The sequence below is a fragment of the Lampetra fluviatilis genome, chromosome 53 (assembly GCF_964198595.1).
Source record: "Lampetra fluviatilis chromosome 53, kcLamFluv1.1, whole genome shotgun sequence".
In the NCBI taxonomy this organism is placed as follows: Eukaryota; Metazoa; Chordata; class Hyperoartia; order Petromyzontiformes; family Petromyzontidae; genus Lampetra; species Lampetra fluviatilis.
The window spans coordinates 6,386,581-6,404,750 of record NC_136327.1 but is presented as its reverse complement, the minus strand read 5'-3'; the positions used below and the strand labels follow the sequence as shown (position 1 = coordinate 6,404,750).

At 57.0% G+C, this 18,170-nt stretch overlaps 1 protein-coding gene across 1 annotated transcript in view; it reads left to right on the top strand.

Moving 5' to 3' along the window:
* The window catches only part of NPC1L1 (NPC1 like intracellular cholesterol transporter 1), a 35,000-nt gene extending 17,037 nt beyond the window's left edge, over positions 1–17,963 (top strand). The window contains exons 6-19 of the mRNA XM_078879098.1: positions 1,755–1,937; positions 3,783–3,897; positions 5,566–5,693; positions 6,449–6,586; positions 6,992–7,081; positions 8,533–8,723; positions 9,452–9,582; positions 10,701–10,824; positions 11,904–11,959; positions 12,753–12,903; positions 15,601–15,832; positions 16,316–16,429; positions 17,290–17,452; positions 17,671–17,963. Coding sequence (XP_078735224.1) covers positions 1,755–1,937; positions 3,783–3,897; positions 5,566–5,693; positions 6,449–6,586; positions 6,992–7,081; positions 8,533–8,723; positions 9,452–9,582; positions 10,701–10,824; positions 11,904–11,959; positions 12,753–12,903; positions 15,601–15,832; positions 16,316–16,429; positions 17,290–17,452; positions 17,671–17,963 — 2,109 coding nt within the window. The remainder of the gene's footprint in view (positions 1–1,754; positions 1,938–3,782; positions 3,898–5,565; positions 5,694–6,448; positions 6,587–6,991; positions 7,082–8,532; positions 8,724–9,451; positions 9,583–10,700; positions 10,825–11,903; positions 11,960–12,752; positions 12,904–15,600; positions 15,833–16,315; positions 16,430–17,289; positions 17,453–17,670) is intronic.
* The last annotated feature ends 207 nt before the right edge of the window (positions 17,964–18,170 follow it).

Below are 18,170 nucleotides of genomic sequence, written 5' to 3'. Positions count from 1 at the left end.
GGTCCCAGTGGCGGGAGTTGCTAAGCTAAAATAAAAAATAAAACACCGGGTGAGGAATGAAACGCCAGCCTGGTGCCGTTCCTCTTCCCTGCGCTCGCTATCCGCTGCCAGGATGTTTTCAACAGCAAGTGTAGAAAAATAACTAAATTTGATTTCAAACGGAGTGCCCCTGACAGCGTTAAATGTCCGAGACCGTCAGCGTAACAGCGATGCCATTAGGCAAGAGCAGCAGCGATATAGAAACGCCTCTAGGTGCAACCGTACGAGACAAATCAAATATTGGGGCACCAATCTGACCGATTGCCGTGCCACCCCACCTACTACGCCACCGTCTTGTTTATAAACAATTGGCAGTTCACCGCCAGCATTGGTTCAAGTGAGCCCGGCTCTGCTGATGAGACACTAAATGTCTAAACCGGCCCTTGCCTTGCTGTCTGCTCGGTTATTGTGTTCCTAAAAACGGATCTCCCGCGACATTAGGATCAGAATATGTATTCGTACTGGAGGAATCCGATGAGCTATGAAGCTCTTAAATTTCGATTTAAAGCTTTCGTGACTGCAGGGATTCATCTTCTTGGTTCTTTCGGTAAAGTCACATAGAATGGGAAAAATTATTATTTATTATTTTATTATTTCCATTCTACGTGACTTTACCGAAAGAACCAAGAAGATATGAAGCTCTTGTTCACAGATGTCCAGTCGGGGCGCGGGGGTCAGAACGTCACGACGACGTCGGCTGTCGTCACGAAAGTGTCCGGCCCCATCGGTCAAGGGCCACTGATACGATCAGAGGGGCCTCGAGATTCCAGGTCCCCGACCCTCTGCTCCCGATCATTCGGGGGCCTTCGCGATAGTGGGCAGGTCAGGGCAAAGCTTCGTAGCCGGCGGAGTCGGAGCCCATTGTCTCTGCATCTTATCTTGGGTTATGATGGGCGCAGTAAACGCACGGACCAAACTCCATCGCTGCCGAACAACGAGTGTAGGTGTGTCTGTGTGCACGAGTGGGGAGAAGTGGTGGAGCAGTTAGCGCTACGCTGCGCTGCGAACCTGGGGACCCGAGTTCGATTCCCACTCACGGCCAACACCGGTGACGATCATCTGAACCGGTCCTGGGCCTCCAGTTCCTGGTGCGGTGTGTCAACGTCGCCACTATAGAGGCAAAGGCGGTAGGGCAAAGTGCTGGCCACCCACCCCCCTCGTGTGCCGTGCTCGCCAACAGCACTTGCCCCAACAGTCTGTTGATTTTGTTGTTGTTATTCTGTCTCTCACTGTTCAAATAAACCTACCATTAAAATTATAGACTGATCATTTCTTTGTCAGTGGGCAAACGTACAAAATCATCAGGGGATCAAATACTGCTTGCGTTGCGGCCGAAACGTCGTGAGAATTATTTTATTATGTTTTATTTTTATTGTTTTATTACTTCCCTTCTACGTGACTTTACCGAAAGAACCAAGAAGATGGATCAAACACTTTTTTCCCTCACTGTATGTCTTTGTGCGCTTGCTAACAGCACTTGCCCCAACAGTTGGCTGAGGCTACACGGTGGAACTTTGCCTTCGTGGTGCTCGTTCAAGACTATACGGGGGTTGGGGGTGATCTTTTGTCATTGCCGTTGCTGTGGGCGGCGACCTTCAGATCGACTGGAAGGTCACGCTGGGCCTGGGCGGCATCTTCGTGGTGCTCGTTCGAGACTATACGGGGGTTGGGGGTGATCTTTTGTCATTGCCGTTGCTGTGGGCGGCGACCTTCAGATCGACTCGAAGGTCACGCTGGGCCTGGGCGGCATCTTCGTGGTGCTAGCCTCGGTAGCTGCCGCCATGGGCGTCTTCGCCTACGCCGGGGTGCCCTCATCGCTCGTCATCCTCGAGGTGGTGCCCTTCCTCATCCTCGCCGTGGGCGCCGACAACATCTTCATCTTCGTCCTCGAGCTGCAGGTGGCTAGGAGATGTTGACCCCCTCGCCTCGTACGCAGGAGGTCCGTGGGTTTCGATCCCGACGACCCCCTTGACGCCTGCTGCTGTGTATTTGGAGTTTGCGTGCCTCTCTCTCATTATCATCATCACCGTGGCTCGGAGATGTTGACTACCTCACCTGGTTTGCAGGAGGTGGTGGGTTCGATCTCGACCCCATGACGCCTGCTGCTGTGTATTTGGAGTTTGTGTGCCTCTCTCTCATCATCATCATCACCGTGGCTCGGAGATGTTGACTACCTCACCTGGTTTGTAGGACCTCGTGGGTTCGATCTCGACCCCTGACGCCTGCTGTGTATTTGGAGTTTGCGGTGTCTCTCTCTCTCTCTGCGTGGCCGTGTGGATTTTTGCCCGGGTTTCCAGTTTTTCTCTCCGTGTTTGGCTGCCGATATGAATGTCCACGTGATGAGAATCCCACTTCGTTGGGATATAATTTGTGATAGCCACGTCGCTTCTAAAGGTAGTTCAGTGGGCCTACCTGGCAGCATAAAATAGTTTCGTTAAAAAAAAATAGATTAGTTTAGTCCCACGTCGAGATGGACACGTGGTTTTAGCGCTGATGCAGAGTTCGATTCACCACGCTAACATCGGTTGCTGCTGGATATTTGAACCGGTCCTGGGTCTCCCCTAGGTTGACCCCAGCCTCGCATAAGTACCGTACCAAGTTAGTTAGCTATTCTTTTGATCTTTCGGTAAAGTCACGTAGATAGGTTCAAAGAAAATAACAAAAAAACTACGACGTTTCGATCGCAACACGACCGCTTGTGTTGCGATCGAAACGTCATAGTTTTTTGTAATTTTCTTATTTTCTATTTTCTTCGAACCTATCTACGTTACTTTACCGAAAGACCCAAAGAATATGAATTCCTGCAGTCACGAAAGCTTTAAGTCAACATATATTTAGCTAGTTAATCCTCTTCATCCCCTATGGGACATAGAGGTCGCAATGAGTTTCCTCCACTGCTACCTATCCTTGAAAACGTGAATGAGCCTCGCCCCAAGAGAAGCTGATCCATCGCCGTCAACCCACGCGGTTTGCCCCATATTCTTGTGCAGGGAAATGCAGTATTCAGGTCCATACGGCGTAACGCCGTTTCAATGCGGGCAACCACAAATCAATCTATGTGTTTGTGTTTCTCCCTTGTGATGTGACTTCGTAGGATGAACGTTGAGATTTATAAGTGGCACGGGGTTGACCAATACGGTCTGAATTGGTCTGTAACAAGGCAGGGCCACTGACAAGGGGTTGCCAGGTGTGTTGATCGCTGCTACCAGCTCGTTCTTCACGGCCTTGCGCAAGGTCGCATCTGCCAACTTCAGCAACGGGGAGACAAAGGCGGCCAGGCGGCGCGTAGTTGCCGGCCACCCTTCGTGCGCCATGCCAGCCTCCGTACTCGCTAAACGCCACTTGCCCCCAACAGTCTGTTCAAGGCTCCACAGCAGAGGTCGCAACCGGGTACCCGATACCCGTACCCTACCCGATACCCGGCTACCCGTACCCGGCCGGGTACGGGTACCCGTTTGCGACCCTGGTGCGGCCGGGTACGGGTCCGGGTAGGCCGTGAGTCACTGGTGAGTAGCCGTTTGTCACTCATTTCGGGTAGGGTACGGGTAGGAAACGGCTACCCGTACCCGGCCAGGTACGGGTACCCATTTGCGACCCTGGTGCGGCCGGGTACGGGTAAGGAATCAAAACCCGTTTGCGACCTCTGCTCCAGAGGGACGAGGCGAGGGGAGTGGTGGGGGGGGGGATCTTTGTCTCTGTTGGCTGCAGCGTCTGCCCCCCTCTGTGCCGTTGGCTGCGTGCAGAGGGACGAGCTCAGGAAGGGCGAGAAGCGGGAGGAGCAGATCGGCCGCGTGCTCGGAGAGGTGGCTCCCAGCATGCTCCTCTGCAGCGTCTCCGAGTCCGTCTGCTTCTTCCTGGGTGAGACTCTCTTCCGCACCCGCCGCCTCGCCGCGTGGAAAACCCCCCCCCTCCCCTCTGCACCCCCTCGAACGCGACGTTCAGGAGACGTTGACGCGACGTTCAAAGAGCAACAACGTTGATGTGACGTCGACACAACGCCGACGCGACGTTCACGAATTGTTAACATCATAATCAGAATCTGTATTGAGACTGCAAGAGGAAATCCGATGAACTCTGAAGCTCTTTACCGCCGATGTCCAGGGCTTTGCTGCGGTTCGCAGGCAGAAGAATCTCACTCCTCCGCGATGATTCGCGGCGTGCAGGGCGGTGGTTACGCCTGAGCCTAACACACCGAAAATAACCTGGGTTAGATTCCCGACCCCGGGTCGTTTGAATGTTCTCTCCCGCTGTTCTGCACGGGTTTCCTCCGGGTTCTCCAGTTCGTGGGTAGGGTTCGACTCGGGGTTAAGGGCGAGCGAACAAAACGCCGCTCCCCAATGGAACCGATATTGGCCAAAAAGATGACACTCGTCAATGGGGGAGGGGGGGGTCAGAGCAGCAGAAGCATCCCCCCGCACCCCCCGCCCCCACTCCAAAAAAATAATAAACTTGGCAGGAGTCTGCTGAAGGTTTAAAGGTTACTTGTTTATTTTGTGAGACACCAGGTTTGAGTGACAAAAAAGCCAACGAAATACAAACTCGGGAAAGAAAACAATGCGCGACAACAACAACAACAACCGTCGTTTATAACTAAGTTGGGGTGATGTCACCAGGGCGCTTGTACCATGCTAGGTGCACTTTGAGGTCAGGTGAAGTGTCGAAGGCTCCGCCGGCAGGAGGAGGTCACAGATACGGACTCAGCGGGTGCCACGGGTTGACCGACCGAGATGACTGGCAGCACATCCCCGTTGCTCAGAATCTTAATTTATTTATCCTGGAGACGAATAGGTGATTGCAAGGCACATTGTCTGCATCGACTACATATGCTTGTGGTAAAACATGTTGAACGATTCCAGAAGACACGGTCTTTTGAAGGTTCTTTATTTGAAGACACGTTCACACGACAGCGACGACCCCGACTCCCACAGCAGCCCCGAACCTCTCCTCCTCACCCCCTTTTATCCCCAGCGTGGCCATCCCACCACCCTTGGCTACTACGCCCCTACTTCCCGAACTCTCTCGATGGTTCTTGGACCTTCTCGAAGATCCCAACTCGTTCCCCTGTCTGTCCCTTAACCTGTTATCACCACTGTTGACCGCTAGTCTCCCCTGTACTGTCTTTACACATGCAAGACAAATATCCCCCGTGTAGCCTTAACAGACTGTTGGGGCAAGTGCTGTTAGCGAGCACCTATGAAGGCCGAAACTACACACGAGGGGGTGGGTGGCCAGCACCACGCCCAACCGCATTTGTCTCCCCAGTCCAGTAGCGATGCTTACTACACACCCCACCAGGTACTCATTTGAGGCTGAGTCGACCTAGGGGGAGGCCCAGGACCGGTTTGTCGTGAGCGGGAATTGAACTCGGTTCTCTTGCCCGGTTCGTAGCGCAGCACGCTAACCGCTACACCACCGCTCCCCATTCACCCGCCGACACACAAACACACACACACAACACACGCACGTGCGTAGAGGGTGACCGGCTGCGTGTGCCCCCCCCTCCACCATGTCCCCCCGGCGGTGCAGGGACGCTCACCGAGATGCCGGCGGTGCGCACCTTCGCGCTGTACGCCGGGCTCGCCGTCATCTTCAACTTCTGCCTGCAGATGTCCATGTTCGTGTCGCTGGTGGCGCTTGACTCACGGCGGAGAGACGTGAGTCGGAGGGGGGGTTGGCGGGGGGGGTCAGGGGGGGTGGGGTCCGAGGGGGAGGGGGTTCGGGCGGGGGGGGGGTCCGAGGGGGTTGAACAACAACAACAACAACAGTCCCAGATTCTAGATTTTAAGCTTTCGTGACTGCAAGGATTCATACTCTTAGGTTTTTTCGGTAAAGTCACGTAGGTAAAAAATTTAAATGAATAAAAGTAATAATAGAAATAAAATAAAATAATAAATGTATTAATTTCTTTTATTTCTATTATTACTTTTATTAATTTTAATTTTATTTTTTACCTACGTGACTTTACCGAGAAAACCTAAGAGTAACAGTCCCAGACCACACCAAAACACCAAAACAACAGTCCCAGACCACACCAAGACAACACCAAAACAAACAGTCCCCAGAGGTGGGACAAAGTCATTGTTATGCAAGTCCAAGTCGAGTCGCAAGTCATCAAATTCATGACTCGAGTCTGACTCGAGTCCAAGTCACATGACTCGAGTCCACACCTCTGACAGTCCCTAACCAAACCAAAACACCAACAACAGTCCCAGACCACACCAAAACAACACCAAAACAACAGTCCCAGACCACACCAAGACAACACCAAGACAACACCAAAACAAACAGTCCCGAACCAAAACACCAACAACAGTTCCAGACCACTCCACAACAATACCAAAACAAACAGCCCCAGACCACAGCAAGGCAACACCACAGGAGCCGTGCGTGCATTCCATGTCCACCGCAGGCCAACCGCATGGACATCTGCTGCTGCGTGCGGCCCAGCAACGTCAAGGCACCGAAGCGCAACGAGGGATTCCTGCTGCCCTTCATGCGGCGATACTACTCCCGCTTCCTGCTGCACCGCGTCACCCGCGCCGTCGTGGTGAGTCGGCTCACCGGGGTTAGCGTCGTCGTCGTCGTGAGAGTTCGCAGAAAGGAGATGTGCGGGTGCGTTGGGGATATTGGTACTGGGGAGCGGTGGCGTAGTGGTTAGCGCGCTGCGCTACGAACCCGGTGTCCCGAGTTCGATTCCCACTCACGGCTAATACCGGTGACGATTATCTGAACCGGTCCTGGGCCTGCCCTAGGGTGACTCGGCATCAAATGAGTACCTGGTGCGATGTGTAAATATCGCCACTAGGGAGACAAAGGCGGCGTGGTGCTGGCCACTCACCCTCCTCGTGTGCCGTGCTGGCCTTCGTAGGTGCCACTCGCAAACAGCACTTGCCCCAACAGTCTGTTAAAAGGCCATACGGGGGGATCTTTGTCTTTTGTGCGCGTCCTGCAGATGATCGTCTTCATCTTCATGTTCAGCGCGTCGCTCTTCCTGATGTTCCACGTTCAGGTCGGGCTGGACCAGCGTCTCGCTCTGCCAAAGGTGAGAGCAGTTTCACATTGTGCTTCAAACCACGATGACGACAACAACAATAACAACGGCATGGGCGTTAAAAACCTGGAGCGTCAAGTGAAACAGCGCAGCGTATAACGAAACGCATCCTCCCATAAGGCCCCACTTTGTAACCTAAGATGCGTTCCCGAAGAAAATCTTTTCTCACCCGAAACCTACAAAAATAACACTTTTCAACAGAATAAACATGGATGAGAGTGATACCTTACACAGGCGATTAAAAGCAAGAACTGTAAGTGTCTGAGCAGAACCCGTGGTGCCTGTAGTCAGAGGTGATGCTCGGGCGTGTGGAGGAGGGGTGGGGGGGAGGGGTGGGGAGGAGGGGTGGGGGGGAGGGGCACTGGGAGCGCCTGCCTCCCCCTGTCGGCCAATCAAACGTAATAGAGAATGAAAAGAGATGAACGGATTAGCGAATCGAACGAGACAAACGGATTAGCGAATCAAACGAGACGAACGGATTAGCGAATCGAACGAGATTAATGGATTAGCGAATCAAACGAGATGAACGGATTAGCGAATCAAACGAGACAAACGGATTAGCGAATCGAACGAGATTAATGGGTTAGCGAATTGAACGAGATTAATGGGTTAGCGATTCAAACGAGATGAACGGATTAGCGAATCGAACGAGATGAACGGATTCACGAATCAACGTGAATCGAATTAAGTAGGTAGACTCTCGATTAACTGCGTGAGGTTTATTAGATTTTCAGATTAACCGCGCACCGAGATTTTGACGTAACTTAATGAATCATGGATTTTCCCTAGAGCCGAGATTATTAATCTAAAAACATTTATACTTTCTTAATCTTGGAAATGTTTATTACAAGTCGCGTGCTTTAATCGGTGAATCCGAAATCCACGTGATTGCCTCTACAGTACAGTAGTTGCATATCTTTACAACAGTGGGGCGGAGTTTGATTGATGTTGATTGGCATGGCTCTGCTGCTGTCCACTTGGTGGGCCGAGTCTTGTGCTGGGCGGGAGCAGGAAAGTGTTAGCACGCGCAGTGATAACAAACTCAATTTCCCTAACTTTAACATGTCTATATTCTTGGTTATTTCGGTAAAGTCACGTAGAAGGGAAATAATAAAATAATAAAAATAAAACATGATACAATTCTCACGACGTTTCGGCCACAATGCAAGCAGCCGACAGCTTTGTTCTTCACCTGAGGACGGCTGCTTGTGTTGTGGCCGAAACGTCGTGAGAATTTTATTGTTTTATTTTTATTATTGCATTATTTCCCTTCTACGTGACTTTACCGAAAAAACCAAGAACATGAATCCAATCAAACAACAAAATTGCTCATCGCAAATCCTCCAGCGTATAAATAAACATTCTGACTCAATGCATCTCATGATCTCCTGTCCCACACCCCCCACATCCCCTGTCCGCCCCCCCCCCCCGCCCCCCCGTAGGACTCGTACGCGCTCGACTACCTCAACGGCCTCTACGAGTACCTGGAGGTCGGCCTGCCCACGTACTTCGTGACGACGGGCGGCTACAATTTCTCGAGCGAGGAGGGCACCAACGCCGTCTGCGGCAGCGCCGGCTGCAACAACGACTCCATGATGCAGAAGATCCAGATGGCGAGCGAGTACCCGGACCAGTGAGTGTCTGCGTGCCGAGTGGGTTGGCAGGGGGGCGAGGGGGGGGGCGGGGGGAGCGGTGGTGTAGCGGTTAGCGCTCCGCTCGTGCTACGAACTCGGCAGAGACCCGAGTTCGATTCCCGCTCACGGGCACCGGTACCGATGACGATTATCTGAACGGGTCCTGGGCCGGTCTCCCCTAGGTCGACTCGGCCTCAAGTGAGTGCCTGGTGCGATGTGTGAACATCGACACTGGGGAGACAAAGGCGGCCGGGCGTGGTGCTGGCCGACCACCCCCTCGTGTGCCGTGCCGGCCTTTATAGGTGCTCACTAACAGGACTTGCCTCAACAGTCTGTTAAGGCTACACGGGGGATCTTTGTTGTTGTTTGTGAGTGTGTTTACCCAGACCAGTGAACGTGTGTGTGAGTGAGAATGTGTACGAGTGAGCACCTGGACCAGTGAGTGTGTGTGGGGGGGGGCGGGGGGGTCAGAGTTCACATAACCCGTCTGTCCCAAAATGGGTGGAATGAATCGAAGGCATGCGGTTCGGAGGAACCGCAGCCACGGTATAATATCGCAATAGCGATAGAAGAGTGACGTGGGGGGCGACCGAGTGGGGGGCGACTGAGTACGGAGCGACCGAGTGGTGAGCGAGCGACGGTGAGCGAGCGGCGGGTGAGCGAGCGAGTGAGCGAGTGAGTTGGCGAGTGCTCGCTCAACCGGTCCGCGTGGCTGCGTCTACCACAGCTCCTATTTGGCGATCTCGGCGTCGTCTTGGGTGGACGACTTCGTCGACTGGCTCAACCCGTACTCCTCCTGCTGCCGACTCTACAGCAAAACGCACCCGCAGGCCGGCGAGTTCTGCAACTCGACCGTCGGTGAGAAATTTTCTGGGGGAAGTGAAAATGCTCCGCGAAATTAAAATGGTCACGTGCTGGGAAAGGAGGATAAACAAAAAAAAGGAATTAAACGCAAAAACACGAGCAGCGCGGAGAGACGGCACGCTTGGAACAGTTACGTTGAAAGGCAGGCGGAGGAACGAACGCGCGGATTAAAAAACGCGCGCAAGTTGGTGATGACGGTCGTGTTCTCCTATAACGCCGCATGTTGTTTTCATGACGCGAATTGGACACAACGCAATAGCTGTCAACCCATACGGTTTACCCCCCCCCCCCCCCCCGTATTTTTGTGCAGGAAAATTAATTTTCAGTTCCATACGGCGTACAGCCGTTTCAATACAGGTGTTTTTAGGATGAACATTGAGATTTAAAAGGGCACGGGATGAAACAATAAGATCCGAATTGTTTTGCCAGGTAAAGCCCTACTGAGCTATAGAGCTCGTTAGTCAGAAGCGTTCCTGGCCACAGTTGATCAATCCACGAAAGTGGCTTCTCATCACGTGGACATTATAGCAGCAGCCAAAACACTCTGAACGGGCGCAGCATTCTAAATGTGGAGGGGAAAACGGGAGGAGCCGGCGAAAAATCCACGCGACCACGGGGAGAGAGAAAGAAAGACGCAAACTTCAAATATGCAGCAGGCGTCAGGGTCAGCATCGAACCCACGACCTCCTGTATAGCAGGCGAGGCAGTCAACATCTCGCCACTGAGAGACAAAGGCGTCCGGGCGTGGTACTGCCCACCCACCCACCCCCCTGCATTGGTGCTGCCGCTCGCTTATAGCCCTTGCCCCCAACCGCGTGTTAAGGCTATATGGGTGAACTTTGTCTTTGTGCGGGCGTGCGCGCGCGCGCGTGTGTGTGGCCAGATTATCTGAACCGGTCCCTGGGCCTCCCCTAGGTCGACTCAGCCTGAAATGAGTACCGGGTACGATTTGTAAACATCGCCGCTAGTGAGACGAAGGCGGCCGGGCGTGGAGCTGGCCACCCACCCCCTCGTGTGCCGTTGCCGGGCCTTAATAGGTGCTGCTCGCTAACAGCACTTGCCCCGACAGTCTGTTAAGGCTACACGGGGGATCTTTGTTTTTGTTTGCACAGAGACCCCGCTGGCGTGCCTCGGGAAGTGCATCCCGGTGTCTCAGGTGCGCCCCGACGTGCAGCAGTTCGAGTACTACCTGCCCATCTTCCTCAAGGACGTGCCCACGCTCAAGTGCGCCAAGGGGTGAGTGCCACCGCACTCCACGCAATCCTACGCAGAAATAGCTTCACCGAATCCTATTAGTATATTATTCTGACCGAATACGATAACCGAATCCTATTCGTATAGCTACACAGTGGAATCTTTGTCTGTGTGCATGTGTGTGTGTCTGTGTGCGTGTGTGTGCGTGCGTGTGTGTGTGTGTGTGCGTGCGTGTGTGTGTGTCTGTGTGTGCATGTGTGTGTGTCTGTGTACGTGCGTGTGTGTGCATGTGTGTGTGTCTGTGTATGTGTACGTGTGTGTGTCTGTGTGTACGTGTGTGTGCGTGTGTGTACGTGTGTGCGTGCGTGTGTGTGCGTCTGTGTTTGTGTGTGTGCGTGTGTGTCTGTGTATGTGTGTGCGTGTGTGTGCGTATGTGTGCGTGTGTGTGTGTGTGCGTGTGTGTGTGTGCATCCTGGGTTTAACCAGGCTGGATTGTGTGAGCTCACAAATCCTTGAAAGATCTGGACAAAGTCCTATCGGTGAACTCCTCTGGCAAGCAAGGCTGCGTTGTCTGGGTCATGTAGCCCAGTCACCACATGCCTAAACAGCTTTTGTTCGGCTGGATAGAGGGGGCTAAATTGGCGCGGCACGGGCTAGAGAAGAGATGGAGTGATGTGGTACAAGAGGATGTGGAGCTGAGTGGACTTGCCGATGACTGGTACCAGTGGGGTCAAGATCGGCCTCTGTGGAGGAGGCTCGTGAAGGACGCTACTGGGCAGTTGGAGGCAGTCGCCCTCCAGCAACAACAGAGGGCGGAGGAGCGACGCTCACAACAACGAGCAGAGCGTCAGGTGGCTAAAGCACAGCAAGTTGGTATAGTAGGGGGCACAGGTGGTGCATCAGCCAGACGTCTCAGTCAGTCGACCTGTGGCACCTGGGTCTGCCCCGTGACCTCCTGCCAGCGGGCGTTCGACACTTCACGTGGCCTCAAGGTGCACATGGCCTGGCACAAGCGTCGTGGTGACGTCACCGCCACTTAGTGGTGAATGGCGGTTGTTGTTGTGTGTGTCTTTGTCTTTGTGTGTGCCGGGCTAACGCTGGGCCGTGCCGTCTCTCCGCAGCGGTCTTGGTGCCTACGGTAATGCGGTGAAGATGAACGAAGCCGGAGAGATCATAGGTGAGGCGGGCGGTGAGGAAGGAGGCCGCGGCCGGTGTGTGTGTGTGCGCTCACCAGGCCTCACCGAGCATCGTTCGAAAAGCCTGCAGCGGCAGCGAAGCGATCCGCTGCCAACCACCGCTTGGCCAACTACCCAAACAACGCGCGCTCCACACGCTCGTCGCTAACACCGCGCGGCCTTAAAAGAGTGAAACAAATAGGCGGTCATTTAGGGGCAGTGGCATTTTCTTCACAAGCGGTTTGTTTTCGCCTCCGTGTTTAAATCGCCTCTGCGCGCCGCCGCCATACGTGGCCGTAGCGGTGCACGATCCACCACCACCACAACGACCGCTCGGAGCCCGTGCGGCTATCGAGTCGATTCGCCCCTTGTCGGACGTTTGCATGCGGCGCCTCATCAGCGGTGCCGGGCTCGCTCGACGCTGAACGAGTAAACAAAATGGAAGTGTTCGGAGGGCCTCTCGCAAGGCGCGAGGGCCCACCACACCGCCCGCGACGGGGGCGTTCTCACACGTTGTGTGTCGTCGGGGGCGGGCCGCACTGAAGTTCAAGTTCATTTATTAGGTATAGCCCTGTGAGCCATTCGGCTCTTGAATCGGGTGCAACCGCAACAAAAAAAACATGAACAAAAAACATATTAAAGTGACTATGTGACTAAGTGCAAACATAAAATCCAAGAAAAGACAGCAAAGGCCACCAGGGGCCGCCAGTGGCCTACGGGCCTTGCAATGAAGAACACCGCTCTAACTCGTTGCGTCTTCCTCCCCCCCCCGACCGCCCCACGTGGCTGCCGCAGCGTCACGATTCATGGCGTACCACGTTCCCATGACGACGTCCGCCGATTACACCGCGGGGCTGCTGCGGGCGCGGGAGCTCGCCGACTCCATCACCCGCAGCATGCGCGCAGTGCCGGGCACGCACCCCGACTTCACCGTCTTCCCCTACACGTGGGTGACTCGCACGCACGCACACTCACTCTCTCGCCCGCTCACTCTCCCGCTTGCTTACATTCCCGCACGCTCACTCTCTCGCTCGCTCACTCTCCCGCACGCTCACTCTCCCGCTCGCTCACTCGCTCGCTCGCTCACTCTCTCGCTCGCTCACTCTCCCGCACGCTCACTCTCCCGCTCGCTCACTCTCTCGCTCGCTCACTCTCCCCGCACGCTCACTCTCTCGCTCGCTCACTCTCCCGCACGCTCACTCTCCCGCTCGCTCACTCTCCCGCTCGCTCACTCTCCCGCTCGCTCACTCTCCCGCTCGCTCACTCTCCCGCTCGCTCACACTCCCGCTCGCTCACTCTCCCGCTCGCTCACTCTCCCGCTCGCTCACTCTCCCGCTCGCTCACTCTCCCGCACGCTCAGTCTCCCGCTCGCTCACTCTCCCGCTCGCTCACTCTCCCGCTCGCTCACTCTCCCGCTCGCTCACTCTCCCGCTCGCTCACACTCCCGCTCGCTCACACTCCCGCATGCTCACTCTCCCGCCTGCTCACTCTCCCGCTCGCTCACTCTCCCGCTCGCTCACTCTCCCGTTCGCTCACTCTCCCGCCTGCTCACTCTCCCGCTCGCTCACACTCCCGCTCGCTCACTCTCCCGCTCGCTCACTCTCCCGCCTGCTCACTCTCCCGCTCGCTCACTCTCCCGCTCGCTCACTCTCCCGCCTGCTCACTCTCCCGCCTGCTCACTCTCCCGCTCGCTCACACTCCCGCTCGCTCACTCTCCCGTTCGCTCACTCTCCCGCCTGCTCACTCTCCCGCTCGCTCACTCTCCCGTTCGCTCACACTCCCGCTCGCTCACTCTCCCGCTCGCTCACTCTCCCACCCGCTCACTCTCCCGCTCGCTCACACTCCCGCTCGCTCACTCTCCCGCTCGCTCACTCTCCCGTTCGCTCACTCTCCCACCCGCTCACTCTCCCGCCTGCTCACTCTCCCACCCGCTCACTCTCCCGCTCGCTCACTCTCCTACCCGCTCACACTCCCGCTCGCTCACACTCCCGCTCGCTCACACTCCCGCTCGCTCACACTCCCGCTCGCTCACACTCCCGCTCGCTCACTCTCCCACCCGCTCACTCTCCCGCCTGCTCACACTCCCGCTCGCTCACACTCCCGCTCGCTCACTCTCCCGCTCGCTCACTCTCCCGTTCGCTCACTCTCCCGCCTGCTCACTCTCCCGCTCGCTCACACTCCCGCTCGCTCACTCTCCCGCTCGCTCACACTCCCGCTCGCTCACTCTCCCGCTCGCTCACTCTTCCGTTCGCTCACTCTCCCGCCTGCTCACACTCCCGCATGCTCACTCTCCCACCCGCTCACTCTCCCGCTCGCTCACTCTCCCGTTCGCTCACTCTCCCGCAGGCTCACTCTCTCGCTCGCTCACACTCCCGCCTGCTCACTCTCCCACCCGCTCACTCTCCCACCCGCTCACTCTCCCGTTCGCTCACTCTCCCGTTCGCTCACTCTCCCGCTCGCTCACTCTCCCGTTCGCTCACTCTCCCGCAGGCTCACTCTCTCGCTCGCTCACACTCCCGCCTGCTCACTCTCCCACCCGCTCACTCTCCCACCCGCTCACTCTCCCGTTCGCTCACTCTCCCGCAGGCTCACTCTCTCGCTCGCTCACTCTCCCACCCGCTCACTCTCCCACCCGCTCACTCTCCCGCTCGCTCACTCTCCCGCAGGCTCACTCTCTCGCTCGCTCACACTCCCGCCTGCTCACTCTCCCGCCTGCTCACTCTCCCGCCTGCTCACTCTCCCGCTCGCTCACACTCCCGCTCGCTCACTCTCCCGCCTGCTCACTCTCCCGCTCGCTCACACTCCCGCCTGCTCACTCTCCCGCTCGCTCACACTCCCGCAGGCTCACTCTCTCGCTCGCTCACTCTCGCTCGCTCGCTCACTCTCCCGTTCGCTCACTCTCCCGCACGCTCACTCTCCCGTTCGCTCACTCTCCCGTTCGCTCACTCTCCCGTTCGCTCACTCTCCCGTTCGCTCACTCTCCCGCTCGCTCACTCTCCCGCTCGCTCACTCTCCCGCTCGCTCACTCTCCCGCACGCTCACTCTCCCGCTCGCTCACACTCCCGCAGGCTCACTCTCTCGCTCGCTCACTCTCGCTCGCTCGCTCACTCTCCCGTTCGCTCACTCTCCCGCACGCTCACTCTCCCGCTCGCTCACACTCCCGCAGGCTCACTCTCTCGCTCGCTCACTCTCGCTCGCTCGCTCACTCTCCCGTTCGCTCACACTCCCGCATGCTCACACTCCCGCTCGCTCACACTCCCGCAGGCTCACTCTCTTGCTCGCTCACTCTCTCGCTCGCTCACTCTCGCTCGCTCGCTCACTCTCCCGTTCGCTCACTCTCCCGCACGCTCACTCTCCTGGTCTCTCAGTCTCCCGCTCACTCTCCTGCACGCAGGAGCCAGCTCACCTGCCTACCCGCTCACTCTCCTGCCCACTTGCCTGTCGGCCTGCTCACTCTCCTGTCCCTTCACTCTTCCGCCCGCTCACTCGCACCCCACTCCCCCTGCCAAAGATCGCCCGATTAGCCGGCACAGCCTTCATTAGATGGTGACCACCGCCACCACCACCACGCTCGGTCGCCTTTATTTCCGAAGTGACCATGTTAATCACGCCCCCCCCCCCCACTGCCGTGCCCCCCCCACAGCATCACGTACGTGTTCTACGAGCAGTACGAGACGATGGTGCGCGACGGCGCCGTGAACCTCGCCGTGTGCCTGGTGCCCACCTTCGTCGTGTGCTGCGTCGTCCTCGGCCTCGACATCCTGTCGGGCGCCATCAACCTCTTCGTCATCGTCATGATCGTCATCGACACGCTGGGCGTCATGACCCTCTTCTCCATCGAGTTCAACGCCATCTCGCTCATCAACCTCGTCGCGGTGAGACGTCGCGCGCACGCACAACGACAAAGGCCCCCCGCCGACCACCCGCGGTAGGGCCTCGTTCGTACTTGGCTGTCTGCGCGAGTGCTTTTAGCGAGCACGTGCTGAACTTCTTTCGCACCGTACGTAGCCAACCGTGCTCATGGGAGTAGCACCTGTGAAGGCCGCATTGGCACACGAGGTGGTGGGGGTGGTGGTGGTTGGCCGGCACCACTACCCACCCGGCCGCCTTTGTCTCCCCGGTGGCAATGTTTTTACACACCGCGCCAGGCACTCATTTGCGGCTGAGTCGACCTAGGAGGGGGGGAGGCCCGGGGACCGCTTCTCACAACCGTCACTGTTGTCGCGAGCCGTGAGCGGCAATCGAACTCGGGTCGCCGCTAAGTGCTACGCGAACGTGTTCCCCACCCTCGCATCAAGCACTCTCTCACCCGCTGCCTCTCTCTCTCTCTGTGCCTCTCGTCTCCCCCTGTCGTGCAGGCCGTGGGCATCTCGGTCGAGTTTGTGTCTCACATCACGCGCGCCTTCGCCGTCAGCGTGCGGCCTACCAAGGTGGCGCGCGCCCAGGAGGCCGTCACCACCATGGGCAGCGCGGTGAGGACGGGGGAGGTGGTTGGGCGGGGGGGGGGGTCGCACTCCCGGGTCAGAGGTCAGAGGTCGAGCAGGGCTCAGGGTTGACCGGGGTCAGCCCCGGCGACCTCCACTTGAAACGCCGCTGGTTGCCCGGTGGACTGGGGAGCCGGGTGTTGGCGCACCGTGCGGTTCACCGACTCGCCGTGAGGCTCCGCCCAGAGGGGACATCTGTGACAAAAGAGCTTAGTGGCTCATCGGATTGCTCCTGCAGTCTAAATGCAGTTCCTGAGTCTCAACGTGTGGCCCACTGTGTCACTAAATGGCTCGCTGCGTGGCCCACTGTGTCTCTCACGTACTATGTGACTCGCTGTGTGCCTCACTGTGGCTCACTGTGGCTCACTGCGTGGCTCACGGGCCCACTGTGTCTCTCACGTACTATGTGACTCACTGTGTGCCTCACTGTGGCTCACTGTGGCTCACTGCGTGGCTCACGGGCCCACTGTGTGTCTCACGTACTATGTGACTCACTGCGGCTTACTGTGTGGGTTGCAAACGTGTTGGCCGTGGGGGGGGGGCAGGTGCTAGCCAGGGTAGCCATGACGAACCTCACTGGTTTATGTGTAGCTCACCATGTGCCTCACTGTCTCACCGTGTGGCTCATTTGGTCACCATGTGCCTCACTGTCTCACCGTGTGGCTCATTTGGTCACCGTGTGCCTCACTGTCTCACCGTGTGGCTCATTTGGTCACCGTGTGCCTCACTGGCTCACCGTGTGCCTTACATACTATGTGGCTCACTGTTTGTCTCACATACCGGCTCATCATTTGGCTCACCGACTCACCGTGTGGCTCACCGTGCGCCTGCCACGTACGTTGGCGCAGGTGCTGGCCGGGGTGGCGATGACGAACCTGCCTGGGATCATCATCCTCGCCTTCGCCAAGGCCCAGCTGGTGCAGGTCTTCTTCTTCCAGCTGAACCTCGCCATCACGCTCCTGGGAGCCGTGCACGGGCTCATCTTCCTGCCCGTTGTGCTCAGCTACTTCGGTAAGAGGGGTCGGCGTCGTTATCGTCGTCGTTGTCGTCGTCATTGTCGTCATTGTCATCATCGTCATTATCTTTGTCATCGTCGTCGTCGTAATCGTCATTATCTTTGTCATCGTCATCGTCGTAATTGTCAACGTTGTAATTGTCGTCATTGTCATCGTCGTCAACGTCGTCATCAACGGATATCGCATCGCTGTCTCGTCTTTGCGCGAACGCAGGTCCCAGGATCAACAAAGCGACGCTGCTGAAACTGCAGACGCAGAGAGCCCAGAAAGGAGACCACGAGTTCTCTTCCCGCGAGTGCGACGCCGAGAGCAGCAAACGCAGCGAGCACGGCAAACACGGCCAGCGCAACGCCGGCAGCGACGCCGGGAGCCACGCCGCCAGCTCGCCAGGATCGACGCGCAAGTCGGAGCCCTCCTCCCCCGCAGGGTCGATGCGCAAGGCCAACGGGAACGCGGTGACGACGCCCGAGAACGTATACGAGGTGGTGAACAACTCCGCCTTTTGATGGCGCAGAACGCTCCCGCGAGAGACGGCGGTCCTGTTGGTGCGTCGGTCGGTCGTCCTTCACCGGGAACATCGTGAAGGGACACGGCGGAGACTCGAGGGGGAGGGCGGGGGCGGGGGGCGGGGGGCGGAGGTCGCGGCCCGGCGCCAGCCGCGTTGGCCGTGATCTCTTCGCTTGCTGCACGAAGTAGTCGCCCGCTCTCACGGG